This window comes from Pseudogymnoascus destructans (genome assembly GCF_001641265.1).
Source record: "Pseudogymnoascus destructans isolate 20631-21 unplaced genomic scaffold scaffold_6, whole genome shotgun sequence".
NCBI lineage: Eukaryota > Fungi > Ascomycota > Leotiomycetes > Thelebolales > Thelebolaceae > Pseudogymnoascus > Pseudogymnoascus destructans.
This window is the reverse complement of record NW_020167525.1, coordinates 48,918-65,395: the sequence shown is the minus strand read 5'-3', so window position 1 is coordinate 65,395 and position 16,478 is coordinate 48,918. Positions and strand designations below refer to the sequence as shown.

The 16,478-nt window shown below is 47.8% G+C and overlaps 2 protein-coding genes across 2 annotated transcripts; both read left to right on the top strand.

The window, feature by feature from the left end:
* Window positions 1–9,384: 9,384 nt before the first annotated feature.
* Window positions 9,385–11,092, top strand: SWD1 (chromatin binding protein). The gene is made up of 2 exons (XM_024466879.1): window positions 9,385–9,852; window positions 9,920–11,092. Exons 1-2 carry the CDS (start codon window positions 9,491–9,493, stop codon window positions 10,992–10,994), a joined length of 1,437 nt encoding a protein of 478 aa, XP_024325891.1. The 5' UTR covers window positions 9,385–9,490; the 3' UTR covers window positions 10,995–11,092.
* VC83_03230 (uncharacterized protein) lies at window positions 11,093–14,147 on the top strand. The gene is made up of 2 exons (XM_024466878.1): window positions 11,093–11,517; window positions 11,635–14,147. Exons 1-2 carry the CDS (start codon window positions 11,402–11,404, stop codon window positions 13,463–13,465), a joined length of 1,947 nt encoding a protein of 648 aa, XP_024325933.1. The 5' UTR covers window positions 11,093–11,401; the 3' UTR covers window positions 13,466–14,147.
* Window positions 14,148–16,478: the final 2,331 nt, after the last annotated feature.

The following is a 16,478-nucleotide window of genomic DNA, read 5'->3' as shown; positions in this document are numbered from 1 at the left end:
AGAGAACCTCTGTGTCTTCTATCGTTTAGAAGTCAGCGTTACACTCTCACAGACAGAGCGCGGGTTAGGACAAGCCGTGAGCATGGAATATTAAGAATGCGTATTATATTTGTATATGGCATACGCCTATTCGTGCGAGATGAGGCTATAAACTCAATAACCTCTTGAACTTGCTCATCGGATAGGATAAGTGGCCTACCCGAACGCTTCTTCGGAGTTGGAGGGCCCTGGCAAGCATACCAAGCCTGCCGTTCCGTGCAGCCAATATAGGCTGCAATTTTTTGGAACTCCCAATCTAGGGAGCGTAGTAGTGCGCAACGAAGCCGCTCATCGCAAGTAAGATGAGGCATTGTAGTTATTGAAAGAGTATGAATTTCCTACATATAAAATACAATAGTAGGAATTTTGACGTGTTAAAAAGGTACAAACAAGCCTACGCGTACCCATGCTCCAACCCATGCCCAACCCCCGGTCATCTCATGACCCACTCACAAAACTTATGAACAACACCTCCGTAGTTGTAGCTTGTGTTCTGTTTGTGTTTGCGGCCGTAGGCGTGCTGTATAGGTGCTTGCGATGTGAGTTCTTCGCCCCCTATTTGGTGTACGCATTGCCATGCCTTCCGCGATCCCTCCCTATTTCGTACTAATCGGCTCAGAAGACGCTACAGGACATGTTCTACATGCGCATCTACCCGTACTTCTTGCCATACCTAACGGAGGGTTTCTGTTGAAGGAGGAGGTTGCTCAGACTGATTGGTTGGGCGTGTGGCTCGCCAACCGAATCGGGTTGCGGACCACCCACAAATAGTTCCGTAGATAGCTTCACTCAGAAAAACAATACAACACATATTACAGTGAACTGTTGTTCAACTCAACTTGATGACTTATACTACCGCTGCAAGTGATATCATACACTTCAACAGGTTATGAGCCCGGCTATCGCAAAGCCAAAAGTTATCATATTCAGAGAAGTGCTCATTACAGCACATACAATCTGAATTCGTGGACAAGCGCTAAACATACAGCACATACACTCCACGAAAACCTCAAGACGAACTTAGAGCCTCTAGCAGATGATCGATTCAACTCAGCAAGAAGAGGAAGAAGAAGATCAATTCTACAATCTAGGAAGCCCCAGATTGAATTCATCATCCATCATCCATCTCTCACAAACTCGAAATTCCTTACAAGACCTTTCACAATGGGTGAAGGCAATGGAGGTCGGAATAACCTCCCAGAGAACATGAAACTCCGAGGAGAGGAGAATTACATACAATGGAAAACTGCGATGGAGGACCTCGCGGATGCCAACGACCTTGTCCATTTCGTACATCCAAAAGGCAAAGCTCCTCCACAAGTAGATGAGTTCGATGAGAAGGTGGACATTGAGAAACTCGCCACATGGAAATCATGGAAAGCAGGAGACGCATCAATGAAACTCATCATCCAAACTAATGTGAAGAAAACACCATCACAGCTGCTTGCAGGTTGCAAGCCAGCACGCGAAATGTGGGTGATCTTACAGTCTCAATATGAAGGAACTGGCACAGTTCTCAACTTCAATGCAATTGAAACATACACCAAGATCAAGTACGAAGACTACGCAAACCTTGAACAATTCATCATTGGGTTCAAGAAAGCAATTGAGAAGCTCGCCAACCTCGAGATCTCTCCACCAGATGCGTGGCACCCAATCCTCTTCATCATGGCACTTTCAGATGCATGGCCAATCTGGGCAGAACGCCAGTGCTCGAATACACGCAGTGAAGCCACAAAACTCACACTGTCTGCACTCATTGAAGATATCACAGATGAGGCTCGCAAGAAGGACAAGAAAGCAGATGGAAGCGCACACTACAGTGGAAAGCCAAATCAGAAGGGCAAGCCAAATTCGAAACCCAAAGATAGTGCAAAGGGCAAAGGGGGCAAGATGTGCAAGAATTGTGATAATCCAAATGCGAGGCATGAACCTGAAAACTGCTTCATCACAAACAAGAAGCTCCGTCACGAATGGGAACAACGGACTGGAAAGAAGTTCATGCCATTTAAGCCGTCAAACTCAAGTAGCAAATCAAACAAGCTAAAGAAGGCAAAGAATGACAACTCATCAGATGAAGAAGATGAAGATCGTCAATTTGGCAAGAACGCCACCACATACATTTGTGTTCAACTCAACCACTCAAGGTCGCCAATTCAAAATGGCACATTATTTGACACTGGAGCAGAGACACATATCGCCAGCTCAATTGAGGAATTCAACAGTGGCACATACAAAACCTCATTGACTCTTCCATCCATTGACACAGCAAGTGGCATCACCGAGCCACTTGGCCAAGGCGAAAGAACATTGCAATGCGCAACAGATGATGGAGGCATTCACACCCTACACCTCACCAAAGTTCAATATCTTCCAAACTGCAGAATGAACATCTTTGGAGCTCGAAAGCTCTTAGGAAGGGGTGAATTGCATATTACGGACAAGAACTTGGTTGTAAACAAGAAAGGTATTCCAATGTTCCGTTTCGATGAGAATATGATGATAATTGTAGCATCACCTCGAGCCTATGCATTCACAGCAACTACTCACAAAAATGAGAAGAATCCTCCACACTCAATTCGACTCTGGCATCGCAGATTTGGACATCTTGGCCTCGCGAATGTACAGAAGACCTCAAAAATGGTAAGAGGCATGGCGATCTCTAATGAGGAAGACCTTACACCACAAGAACAAGAAGATGAAGATCTCCAATTGTGCGATCCATGCGAGAGAGGAAAGGCGAAGAAACACATTCGCAAACAAGCTGTAACTCAAAACTTGCAACCGTTCGATGAAGTTCACATTGATGTGGTCATGATCACGCCAGAAGGAATTGGAAAGAAGAAATATGCAACTATCTTTACAGAAAAGGCAACAACTGTTCGATGGGCATACTTTCATCGCTCGAAGAATGAGGCATATGATGCACTCATTAAATATCAGAAGATGGTTAACACACAATTTGGCAAGATCATCAAGAAATGAAGAATGGATGGAGGAAAGGAATACAGTCCAAAGAAGCTCACTGAACTTGCAGAAGAACTTGGGCAAATCGTCGAAATGACAACTCCTTACAACCCAGAGCAGGATGGCACATCAGAGCGGTCAATTGGCATTATCTGCGAGCGTACGCGGACTGCGATGATCGACATGGCTATTCCACAGTTCCTCTGGCCTCTCATACTTGAGTCAATTGTACTTATTACCAACCGCACAGCAACTTCAAAGTTGAAAGGCAAGACACCATACGAAGCTCTTACAGACAACCTTCATCCTGGACAAGACAACCACCCATCTGTAGCACATTTTCGAGTGCTTGGATGCAAGACTTATGTACAAATCCCAAAGGAAAAGAGGGTCACAAGTGCAAAGGTTACAGAACGGGCAGAAGTTGGAATTCTTGTTGGATATGAAGGCACACATATCTTTAAAATCTATGTGCCTACACGCAGAGGATCACTCGAAAATTGCATAGTGCGATCCTCAAATGTCCGATTCGACGAAGGAGGACTCATTACGAAGCCATTCCCAGATGAGGACGAAATTGAAAGCGATAACGAAGATGCATCTATCACACTGCCTCATAGAGCCAGGGGTGAGGCAAATTATGACAGAGATCTAATTCAACGAGTCTCTAAAACACAGCATGAAGAGCATCACTCAGAAATCGAAAATGAGAGCGAGATCTCAGAATCTGAAAACTCACCTCAGGAACTAGAACTTCATGAGTTGGATCAATACTCAGAAGTCGATGATGAGGATATAGAGCTGATGCCCACTATCACAGCGAGGAGAACTCGAAAGGTTTATATCCCAAAACCTGAGTTCAACAGGGTCACCCGCAACCAAGCGACCACAACAGCCACCGCAAGCTATGAAGCTCACTCGACAGTCACAGAACCAGAATTCGAGCTCAGCATTCATTGCAGCATTCACAGCTGGAGCACATACATCTATCTACGATGATCCAAATACAATTGAAGAAGCAAAGCAGCAAGCAGACTGGCCAGAATGGCAAGCCGCCATCCAAAAGGAATACCGAAACCTCAAACACAAGGGCACTTGGAAGCTTATGCAGCGAACTCAACTACCATCACATGCGAAAGTGCTACCTAATCCTCAAAACCAAGAGAGACAAGAATGGCTCTATCATGAAGCGCAAAGCGAGATGGGTTGCAAAAGGTTTTAGACAAAAACAGGGAACTGATTTTGATCAGACATATGCTGGAGTGTGCAAGACAACAACATGGAAACTCGCAATCGCAATCGCAGCATTTTTCGGACTTGAAATTGAGCAAGTGGATGTGGTTGGAGCCTTCCTCAATTCTGATACGGACACAGAAATCTTTATGGATGTTCCACCAGACTGGGAAGTCAATGGCAGCATACTGGAAAATGCGCCAAATTGGATGTGCCATCTACAGAAAGCACTTTACGGATTGAAGCAAGCGCCTCGACTTTGGCAAAGAGAGCTTGCAAAGGCACTTCATGGACTTGGATTCACTACATGCGCAAGCGATTACAGCGTTTATTGCAATCAGAAGACTGGAATCCTCATCGTCACATATGTGGATGATATGCTGATCATTGGCAAACAAATCACAACAATCCAAGGGCTGAAGAAGGAGCTGATGCAAAAATTCGAAATTGAAGACCTTGGGCCAGCATCATACTCTGTAGGGGTGAGGATCACACGCAACAGAGAGGCAGGAACAATTTCCCTCTGTCAAGATGCATACATCACAAAGATTCTGCACCGCTATGGCATGGAGAATTGCAAGGCAGTGGACACACCTGTGGCTACAGGAGCTGCAGAAGTCATGATCCCATTTGAAGGCAAGGCTTCACACGCAGAAATTAAACTCTATGGATCGAAGATTGGATCGCTCATGTACCTCGCTGTCCAGACTCGACCAGATATCTCATATGGAGTCTCTGTTCTGTCCAGATTCCTCACCAATCCTTCGCCAGCTCACATGAAAGCAGGAGATCGAATCCTTCACTACTTAAAAGGCAAAGATGCTTGGAATCGAATATGGCATGCAAGGCGATACGCATCTCTATGGATACTGTGACTCAGACTATGCAAGCGATAAAGCAAACCGTAAATCGGTCCTTGGAAATGCCTTCTTCTTCGCCGGAGGTGTGATTTCACACACTTCAAAGCGACAGCAGACCGTGGCACAATCGACCACAGAAGCAGAGTACTATGCACTCGCAAAGGCAGTGTCAGAAGCACTATGGCTACAACAGATCATGAAGCAGATGATGTACACAGGAAATGACATTCAAGCTACGAAGATCTATGGAGACAACCAAGGCTCATTGAGCTTGGCCGAAAACCCCAAATTCCACCAGAGAACCAAGCATATCGATGTCAAGCACCACTTCATTCGGGAGCACATTGAAAACGGGTCAATTGACCTCTGGTATGTGGAAACAGCCAACATGGCAGCAGATGGATTGACCAAGCCGCTACCCGCCACACAACATGAGAAGTTAATACAGCAGCTTCAGATGAAGGTGATCACAGCCTAGGAAATGGGAATGGCCTCAATTCAGTCATGCAAAGGGGTGTGTTGAAGGAGGAGGTTGCTCAGACTGATTGGTTGGGCGTGTGGCTCGCCAACCGAATCGGGTTGCAGACCACCCACAAATAATTCCATAGATAGCTTCACTCAGAAAAACAATACAACATATATTACAGTGAACTGTTGTTCAACTCAACTTGATGACTTATACTACCACTGCAAGTGATATCATACACTTCAACAGTTTCGCCACATGTTATAGCGCCTGTTATGGGTACTATACAGCCTCCTACGGACATTCTGTTACAGACGCTATTCAACCGCAACTACAAAGACGTTGCCGTAGTCGGCCTCTATGCAGCTACAACCTATATTACCACACCCTATGTAGTCTACGGTTATTAAGGACCCTGTTACAGTCTGTTACTCTTAAGCTGCCTAGCTTTCTCTCTTCCTTTATACAGGCAGCTCCACATGACCTTAGCCGGCCTAATCATGAGTGTGAATATTACGCTGCCCTACATTAGATAGAAGAGGCCACATAGGATAAGTGTATAGTTGAACCTAGATAAGGATATCCTTAGTATAAGGATGGGTAGTCTAGTCCTGTAGTTTTTTAGCTGTAAGATAAGGATTATCTCTGTATAAAGATGATCCTTAAATCCGTGGTCCTAAAATTATTTTTATACTAAACAATCTTATAACTCGTGTTCACCACCTCCACCATAGAGGCCAGGGTTAGAAAATCAATTATAATCATGATTATTTAATGTGGTTGTACACCGAGTCGATCATGGAGTCGATCACTTTTCCCCTCCCCACTAACTTCAAAATATAATTAAATAACCAGAATATGTATTAAAACTAAAACTACTCGGAATCTGATAAACCAAGTACTTCTACATCCTCCTGACAGGTTCTTGTATTATGACCAGCTTTTCCACAAGTGCCACAGTGCCGACCAGACAATTTCCCCTCCCTCCTACCACTCCCCTTCGCATGCAAGTCACATTGCACCTGCTTGTAAGGACACAGGGCACCCAGCTCACAGTAATAGCATATGAGAGTGCGAGTTGGAGGCTAAACGGATGCTATCCTATAAGGATACAAAAAAGATGAAGGGGAACCCCGTTAAGTCTGTTTCCTTAAATACCCGAAACGGGCCCGACTCTGTTATCTCAACCCTAGACCTGAACCTTCCACCGCAACAGGTCTGCATCAACCCCGAACCCTACACCCTTACTGTTCCCCACTGTAGTGTAACTCGCTATGTGCTCCTCAACTGGTCCGAAACAGCACGAAGTCAGTTTTCATGCCCGTGGTGACTGTAACAGCTCTGAGGCGGGTCCTTCGAGTATCTAGGTAAGGAGGCATCCTTACACTACCCCCGTCCTGAGAGAGTGCTTTGTCCTCAAAGTCGCTGAATGTTATCTTGTACGTGGAGGGTTTGCTGCGAGGTGAGTTGTGGTGGGTGGTCGTGTCCGGAACAGCTCCGCTTAGAATTGAAGTCTACATTTTGCTTTGTGATATCGGTTCGTTATTTTTGGGGGTCCGAATGGGTACCGGAAGGCATCCGTTAGGTAATTGTAGTCGAAATTTGTAGCATGAAAGGGGAAGTGGCTGCACTAACCCGATTCAGAGTTCATTGTTGTAAGCCAGTATGTGAGTACGCATCTTCGCCCACTTCCTCTTGTTTCAATTTCAACAACAACAACAACACCGCGAGCGACCACCATCCGAGGACTGTAAGTCCGCGGAAGCTTTTGCATTTTCAGGGGTAATTGACTGCTTGTATGCAGCGTGGAATGCTAGAAAGAACTCGGCCTTGGTAATGTGGTTTATACAGGCTTTGATAAAGGTTTCGATTTGCCGTCCGTTTAAGAACACTAAAACAGCCAACGTCAAGTGGCTGGGTTAAGTGAGAAGAGTGAGGGGGGAGACAGAGACTGATAATGTTGTTCTTCTTGCAATGGTCCTGGAATTTAGCTGATTCATGACTCCCATGCCCACCTAGTACTAGCATCTGATATGGCCCTTTTGCAGAGCCACGAGTATGTGTATCAAAGTGCTGTAGCCATTCTAGACCTGTCTCATTGTTGGTCCATCCATTGCTAATAGCTTTGATTGCCCAATTGTCAGGAAGGCCACCTTCAGTGTACCAACTTGCAAGGTAACACTTCCCTTGTACTACCAAAAATGGAGGGATACTCCTGCCTTCAGCATTTATGCAAACAATTGCTGTAGCCCATTCCCGATTGCCAGGCTGAACTGCCTTGCCTCTGCCACGTCGATTGGCGCGTGTAACAACCAAAGATGAGCTAATAACGCCCATCATAAAGCCTGTCTCGTCGAAGTTATAGAAATCACAGTCTTGGATGCTGTACTTTGCTCTCATGTTCTGGACAAGTTGAACCACGCTCCAATAAGCTCAGGATCTTCACACAAGGCTCTTTGGAAGTCATAAATGTGATTAAAACGCGTCTTTAGCTCTGGGCGGCGTTGTATGAATCGATATGCCCATCGTGTCCCAACACGCTTCCCCCCCGTGTTTCAAGGATATAATTTGCTATATCTTCTACACCAGCAGGCCGAGGCGCAAACCCTCTTGCATCCATATCCAATATATTTCGAATAATCACTTCCTCTTCTAACTCACTCAATTTATGACAATTGGCTTTGGTTTCAGCGCGAGGTGTTTGGCCGGCCATTCTATTGGATAGTGTCGCATACGGGACTTTGTAGATTTTGGCAGCAGAGCGACGACCAAGTTTTTTTGATGAACGAATAGCTTCCATAGCTAGAACGATTCGAGCTTCTTGGGTTTGAATTTCCATTTGTGGTTGTGGAGAAAACGCGTGTTAAAGTCAAAAGGTAGTGGGGTGGGAAAAGTGATCGATTCGGTGTCATGATCGACTCGGTGTCATGATCGACTCAGTGTACAACCACGTTATTATAAGTTACATTATTTATGTGGTAGTATTCTGTATGTACCCTATTTCTGTACTGTACATGAAGCACAGAGTCTAGTCGAGTAGAGAGCGGGTCTGCGGCGATACTAACGTAAGGAGGCTTTTGGGTATATCGCCGTTAACCAGTTCGCCATTATTCTGAAAAATACTTTGGTACAGACATGAGCGGATACACCTCTTGCGACTTCTAATAATTCATAATACCTCATAATTAATAGTCCGTTATGGCGGTCGGGGCTTGCAATGGGTTTGGGAAGAAACATGCCGTGCCAATATCAACACCTGTCAACCTGTAAGGATCTTCAATGAACAGGGCAGTACGAGGTCACGTTCTTCAATCGTATACGCGTATATAGATCCCTTGATTACGGAGACTGAACGCTGACCTTCCTCCGAAGGTCCGCGTTCCTATTATATACTACGGCTACACGTGTTCTTCGGCCTGACGATCCTCCGCCTTGGCACCGTAGCTCACGTGTTATGACTCCGCACGTGATGCGTTCGTGACACAACCACCACCACCTTCAGCCTTGCAGGTCACGTGCCCAAAATAATTTCCAGCCCACCTATAAGGATCTTCAAATGAACAGGGAGTACGAGGTCACGTTCTCAATCACGTACGCATAGTAGATCCTGTAGATTACGAAGGTCACGTTCTCAATCACATACGCATAGTAAATCCTGTAGATTACGAAGACTGAACTATATACTACAGCCTGACGTGTTCTTCGGCATGACGATTTTCCGTCTTGGCACCGTAGCTCACGTGCTATACCTCCGCATGTGATACGCTCGTGACACCAGCCCAGCCTCGTCAAAGATACGACCAATATTCAGAACCGTGGCGAACATCAGACAGAAACAGTATACGAGCACAACCTGCACTCCATTTCTAGTCTGATACTCACGGCCTGAACTGCAACACGAATCTATGCATCCCCGCCCACCGCGATGAATCTCTCTCTAATCGACCCTTTCGTCCTCTCCCTCGACTACCCGGACACTACCACCGCCTCACTCCGCAGCGGCCACAGCACGTGCGCGCGCTTCAACCGGGCAGGCGACCTACTTGCATCGGGGCGCGTAGATGGTGTGGTGACAGTTATCGATGTGGAGACGCAGGGCATAGCGCGCAAGCTGAGAGGGCACACAAGGCAGATCCAGAGTCTGAGCTGGAGTAAGGATGGGCGGTATTTGTTGAGCGCGGGGCAGGATTGGAAGGTTATACTGTGGGATTTGGAGACGGGGGGTGTGGAGGGGGAGTGGAGGTGTGGTGGGATGGTGTATTTGGCCGATTTGTCGTCGGCGGATGAGTACATGCTATCCTTCTGGTGGAGTGACGCGGGGGAGATGCTGTGGATGAAGCTAACAAGCAAATAGTCATCTGGCTGTACTGAGTCTATTCGACAACCAACCCCTATTAGTCGACCTACGCAACGATACCAGCTACAAGTTCTCATCGGTGCCCAAGCGCACACGCGAAGAAAGCGAGAAGCTGAGCGAGAAGCAGGTGGCGCAGGATGCGAAGCAGACGACAACTGTAGCTATCTTTACGGCGTCTGGCTCGCATATACTCGCGGGCACATCGAAAGGCTGGCTTAACATAATCGAAACCGCGACACGAAGGACAATCTACTCAACCAAGATCAGTGCTGGCGTGGTCATCTACCTGCGCCTCACCTCATCAGGGCGCGACATGGTAGTCAACGCACAGGACCGTGTGATCCGCACAATCCACCTCCCACCACTTGACAATGCGACTTTAGACGCTGACCAGATCCACCTTGAGGTCGAGCACAAGTTCCAGGACGTGGTCAACCGGCTCAGCTGGAACCACGTCGCGTTCAGCGGGTCGGGAGAGTACGTCATGGCGAGTACATACAACAACCACGACATCTACATCTGGGAGCGCAACCATGGTAGTCTGGTCAAGATCCTCGAGGGCCCCAAGGAGGAGCACGGCGTGGTGGAGTGGCACCCGAGCAGGCCGCTGATCGCGGCGTGCGGACTCGAGAGCGGGCGTATCCACATCTGGAGCATCATCAGTCCGCAACGATGGTCGGCGCTCGCACCGGACTTTGCGGAGGTGGAGGAGAATGTAGAGTATGAAGAGGCAGAGGATGAGTTCGATATCCACCCCGAGGAGGAGCGGCGGCAGCAGATGCTGGATGGGGAGAACGAAGCCGTGGATGTGCGGACGGTGGATAGGAAAGTGCTGGGCGAGGAGTGGTGGCGCATGCCTGTGTTGCTTGATCTGGGAGATGCGGAGAGCGAGGATGAGTTTGTGATGGTGGGGACGGGGACGATGAGGAGGAAGAGCCCGGGAGCTGGGGGCAAGAGGGAAGAGGCGCCGCTAACACCGAGGGAGGAAGAATTGCTAGAGAGAGAGAATCTGGCGCTGGCTAAGAAGGTCAAGACCGGGCGAGCAAAGAAGGTTGTGAAGGGTTCGGCTTAGAGGGATGATGGGTATATGGGGATATTATGGGTGATATTAGGGGAGTTAATGGCGTGTCAGGATGCACAATGGATAATGTAATAAAAGTCGATGGCATGTATATATTTCCGCCTTTTAAGTATTCATTCATCAACAGTGATAATCCTTTAGTGAAAGTGAAAAGTCGAGCCACGTGACAACCCATCACGTGCGAAGTTTGCCATCAGTGACTTCTCTTCCCTGCCGTTCACCAGCGATCGAAGGGAGCCCACAACGCAAAACATCAACCGTTGAATCTGCATACGGCCATCAAGGTATCCGTATACGACTACTTTTGCCAGAACCCTACTACCGTGCATACCGCACCAGAACCGCGCATCGCGCATTCCCCCCGAGGCAACGCCCGGCGTGGGCCCATAGAGGCAAAAATGGTGTACGATTGGGAGAACAAAGAGGAGCTCTGCTACCGCCTCTATATTGAGGAAAAGAAGAGCCTCGAGGAGATTATGGAGTTTATGAAGGAGCACCATAAGTTTGCGCCGAGGTGTGTACCTGCTCCCCCCCCATGGGCGTTACAGCTGCCATACCCCGAGGACAAGCTGTGTTGCCTGTTCTTGTGGTCTGAATGTACGGTGGACTGACTTTGTATGTGTGGCTACAGTAAACGGGCGTTCCAAACACAATTCAAGCGGTGGGAGTTCCCTTCGAAACAAAACCCAGCGCACAAAAACGTCGAGCTAGTGGCGCGGGTGAAGGAGCTCTGGGAGCGCAACGTATCGCAGCGCGAGATGCTGCGCGTGCTGAACGAGGAGGACGGCTTCGACATCAAAGAGCGCGAGCTGATGCGCGTGCGCGCCAAGAATCGCTGGCTGCTGCGCGTGCCGAACGGGATGAAGGCCAAGAAGCGCGAGTCGGAGGAGGATGTGATGGACCAGCTGCAGCAGGCGCTGTTTGATGACGGCTCGGGCAGCCAGCAGCAGATCGAGGGCGATGTAGAGGAGGGCGAGGGGGGGCCCGCGAAGAAGGATGGGGATAGGGCTGTTAGTCCGGAACTGAGCCCGGAGGTGCTGGCGAAGAGGATGGAGAGGCTGCAGAAGCTGCAGGCGGAGAGCGCCATTAGGTGGTTGAGCAGGAAGAGGAGGAGGAGGACGAGGGGTTGGGCGGGGCTACCTGCTGATCCGCCTGGGCCGCCAAGGTTCCCGTCGGAGACGACGATCGATGAGAGTAAGGCGTTCTTGAGCCTCGACAGCGCTCTGTACCGCGATGTTAGAGCGCGGTTCCAGAGAATCTGTGAGGAAGCGGATGTTATTAAGAAGACTCTGGCGGGACCGGAACGTTGGGAGGCTGTGAAGGCCCGGCTTGTACAGGAGAGCCCGCATCTGCAGCAAGTCTTCTGGCAGGAGACTGATAATCAAGAGCAGAAGAAGCTTGCTCTGGATGTCGTTTGCACAGACGTCACGAAGCGAATGCGTACGCTGGAGCGCAGGATGACGATCGCCGAAGCAAAGAATGCCCTCGGTATTAACCCCGAGGAATCGCGGCAAATACGCAACGCCTTCTACCAGACTCTCAAGGCAGACCATTTTACAAGCAAGTTGGAGGCAGGAGACCACCATTGGCGCGAACTCAAGCAACAATGGATTGACGAATCTGAGCTCCTAACGAACATTCTCGCACCTGGCGAAGCTGACCCGCAGCGCCAGGAAAAACTCAAGGCCATGGAAGTCCTTTGCAGAGATGTCATGAAGCGCCTCCGCGACGACCAAACCAAGCGTGACCCTACGAGGAAGAAGAAATTCGACTCGAACTTCACAGCTGGGGTTCCGCAAAACATGGAGAGCTTCACCAATGACCGCGAGGAAGATATCCCACAGTACCCAATGCCGGGTCCTCACGATGCCCTGGTACAGGCCGCTGCCCATGCCCAAGCGCAAGCTCAGGCTCAGGTACAAGCCCAGGCGCAAGCACAGGCACACCACATGCAAGCGCAGGCCCAGGCATTGGCCCGGCATAACCAGTCTCATCTTCTCATGCCAGACCACGATGACATGCGGATTGACCCCTCGCTACTGCTTGCCACTGCCAACGACCCATCGCTCATGGATTCCCACCACGACCACCACGGCTATGCTGAGCAACAGTACGCGGACCAGCAGTACACAGCGCAGGCGGCGCAAGCGGCTTTCCCGAACCCAGCGAACTCGATTGCTGTCTACTTCCGCCTTCACCCCGCTTCTGATATTCAGCCGAACTCGAGACTTTGGGTGAGCACGCTGAGCAGCGTGTCGGTGGATGAGCTGAGGCAGCTGGCGACGAGCAAATACCCCGGCACCATCCCGGTGCGCCTAGAGGGGATTGTTAAGGAGAGTAATGGGCAGGAGATGAACCTGCAGATCGACCATGACGAGGAGCTTGATGCGTACCTAGCGGCTATTAACGGGGTGAAACCCATTTTTACTGTGCAGTTGATGCAGGGCTGGAAGAACGAGTAAGGGATTGAGGGGACGGTGTTTGGGTCTTCGTGTTACACTTGAGCATAATAAGACAAACGATGGATATCTTTGTCATGGTGGGTTAATGAATCAAGGAGTTTGGTTTAAGAGCGCGGTTTTGATGACCAAGGTTAGATGTACAATTGCTCTCGTGTTAGCTTAGAGATGTTAGAGTGGGTTGGCGGCGGAGTTGGTTTTGTATTTGCTAACTGGGCCATGTCGGGGCAAGGAGTCGAGATCCTAGCTATATCATCGATTTGCCATATCTTTAACAATAGACACTTAGGGAGGAAATCCTTTCACAGCTAGGTCAAGGATGTACTGACTAAGGACTGATTCCTCTAGGTCGGTCAATTTCCGCAAATTGGCTTGAATATCGCGTTGTGGTTGCATACCATGCATACGGCGACTAAGCTTCTGGTGATCAACAGAATAGATTTTTCCAGCCGCTCGGGCGCTTAGCTTTGCGTTATTTTGCATATCTTGGAGGGCTAGAACAATATTTCTTTCATCATTTTTCTAGGATATCCTTTCTGGTTATGTGTTTCGTTGGTATTGTTGTAGTCGCGTCAGAGTGTATCATTCGCTTGGTTGCATCATTCTCTTGTGATACGTTATCTCAAGTTAAACGTGAAATCATATCTGTAATTACCTTAAAGGATTACAGCCAATTAAATAAGGGTAGCTCACCCGGCAAAAGGGGGTGGCTTACTAGTGGGCAAGAATGGTCATAGCGCCCCGGTTTCAAGAAAAACGGTTCAGGTGGAGTTTAACAGGCGCTCTTGAATAGCGGTTACAGTAAAGCACCGTTATAACGATGTATTTGCTGCCAGCAGAATATATCGTTATAATGATAATATCGCTATATTGATTCTTATGTAATCCAACTATCTAACGTACTCTGCACCCGTGACTCTTGATCTAATGCCTCAAGAGCGAATTCTAAATGCTCGAGGCCTCGTAAATAGTCTGATTGAAGAGCCTCTTGTTCTTCAGTAAACTCAATCAGAACCTGGAGTGCTTGACGAGCGCTCTTCACAGAATGTAAAGAGCGCTCTTGCAACTCTTCTTCATCATCATCTTGAGTTTGCTGAAGACCTAGATGCTCATCAATAACCTCTTGTAGAATCTCGTCCTCGCTTGGTGTCCCATCTTGTATATCCCTTTCTTCGTCGCTTGGGTTTAGAAAGTTAGAAATTGCCATAATGTCATGAATATTGCCAGCTCATGTAACTTGTTCATAGAGTTTGTTGATACCTGGAGGAGTAATTGGAATCGGAAGAGCAATCGGAATGCTGACAAGTGTAGATTTTCGAAAACACTTGTAGATTGTTGTATTTGTGACAAAATGATTCCAGCTCTGTAGAATCCATGGGACCGCAAAGTGTAGATTCATCGATTCGAGTGGGTTTCAATCTGAGGTAAAAGCATCAAGCATAAAAGAGAGCCACTGTCGTCGATAATGGCATTTGAATGATTGAATGATGCCTTGATCAAGGGGCTGGAATCGACTAGTACTGTTAGCAGGAAGCCAACAAATACGTATGTTTGTTGGAGGAGGACAAAGCTCAAGAGCAGTGTTATGAGCTGAGAAGTTATCCATTGTAAGAAGAACTTGTTGAGTCGTTCCAATATGTCGATAGAAAGCGTGAAGCCATTCGCTCATAATTGTTGTATTCATCCAAGCCTTCTGGCTCGCACGCCATTGCCCTCCCATTGATGGTATATCGATATTTCGAAGTGCGCACGGCTGTTTATATTGTCCAATCATCCACACAGGTAGGCGATCAGTTCCAGAAGCATTAACACAAAAGACGAGGCTCATTCGAGTTTTCTCCTTCTTTAATCCTGGAAGCGTTTGTGTTGCAAGCCCTCGAGACGGCATCATCTTCCAGTATAGGCCTGTCTTGTCCATATTATAAACGTCCTCCTCTTGAAATTCACCAGCGATAGTTCGTAGAGCCTTCATTTCCTCCTCTGCTGTTTCTGGACAAGAGCCTTCTTCGCCGTGTTTTGTATGGACCTTGATATGATATCGTGCTTTAAATCGATGGAGCCAGCCAGTTGAGAAGTCTGGGCATTGTAGATTATCGTCGTTCAGTAGTTGTTGCCAAATCTCTCGAGCCTTTTCTTGTAGTATATTACCGCTTGTAAAGCCTCCACGCGATTGAATTCGTTGCTGCCATATAATAAGGAGTCGCTCTACTTCTGGCCACTGCCCAACTTGTAGTCGTGATCCCGTAGGTTGTATAGCTTTGTCTAGATCTTCGAAATGTGAGCTTAAAGACTCAGAAACTGTCGACTGACTGAGTTTATGGCCGTAGTTCTGAGAGAACCATTCGATACATTGCTTTTGAGAAGGCTTCGGGTGTTGTTGACTTGCGTAGAGCCCGGCGTTGCTCAATAGTTATTGAAAATCGTTTCGTCATTTCAAGGTCTGAATAGGAACACCATAGCACGGATAAAGCGATATTCAGGAAGGGAGCTGCGTATCGTGATAATCGGTAATTGTATGGTGGTGTTGTCGGGACCAGGAAAAATATCGCAATAATGAAGTTATCGCTTAATCGATAATCGTTATAACGGTGCTTTACTGTACATAGATACAGTCAAATGCCGCTAAGACGATGTATTCAGTGCCAACAAATCATATCGTACTATAGGATATATCGCTATACTGAATTTTGCATAATCCACCCTGCTATCCTGATCTAAAGCATCAAGAATAGACTCTAGACGCTCCAACCCTCGTAAATGCAGCATCTTGACCAGGCTGCTCTAGCTGCTCCTCCTCTTCGTCATCATCTTGGGTACTGCCTTGGCTGAGATGCTCCTCTAAGACCTCATTTAAAACCTCTTCTGGTCCCAATTCCTCCATCCCATCTTGTATATCCTTTGTAATTGTGGGTGCACCAGATGTGAGAATCTAGCCACCCAAGGAAGGGATGATTTTACTAAGACAACACACTGCCTTATGTGGGTCGTAGCTTAGACTATTCCACAACGCAGCAAT

Excerpts from the sequence above, each read along its gene's own strand:
- VC83_03230 (XM_024466878.1), top strand. The coding sequence starts at position 11,402 with ATGGTGTACGATTGGGAGAACAAAGAGGAGCTCTGCTACCGCCTCTAT. Across the intron at positions 11,518-11,634 it reads CACCATAAGTTTGCGCCGAG|TAAACGGGCGTTCCAAACAC; the intron begins GTGTGTACCTGC and ends GTGTGGCTACAG.
- SWD1 (XM_024466879.1), top strand. The coding sequence starts at position 9,491 with ATGAATCTCTCTCTAATCGACCCTTTCGTCCTCTCCCTCGACTACCCG. Across the intron at positions 9,853-9,919 it reads GATTTGTCGTCGGCGGATGA|TCATCTGGCTGTACTGAGTC; the intron begins GTACATGCTATC and ends ACAAGCAAATAG.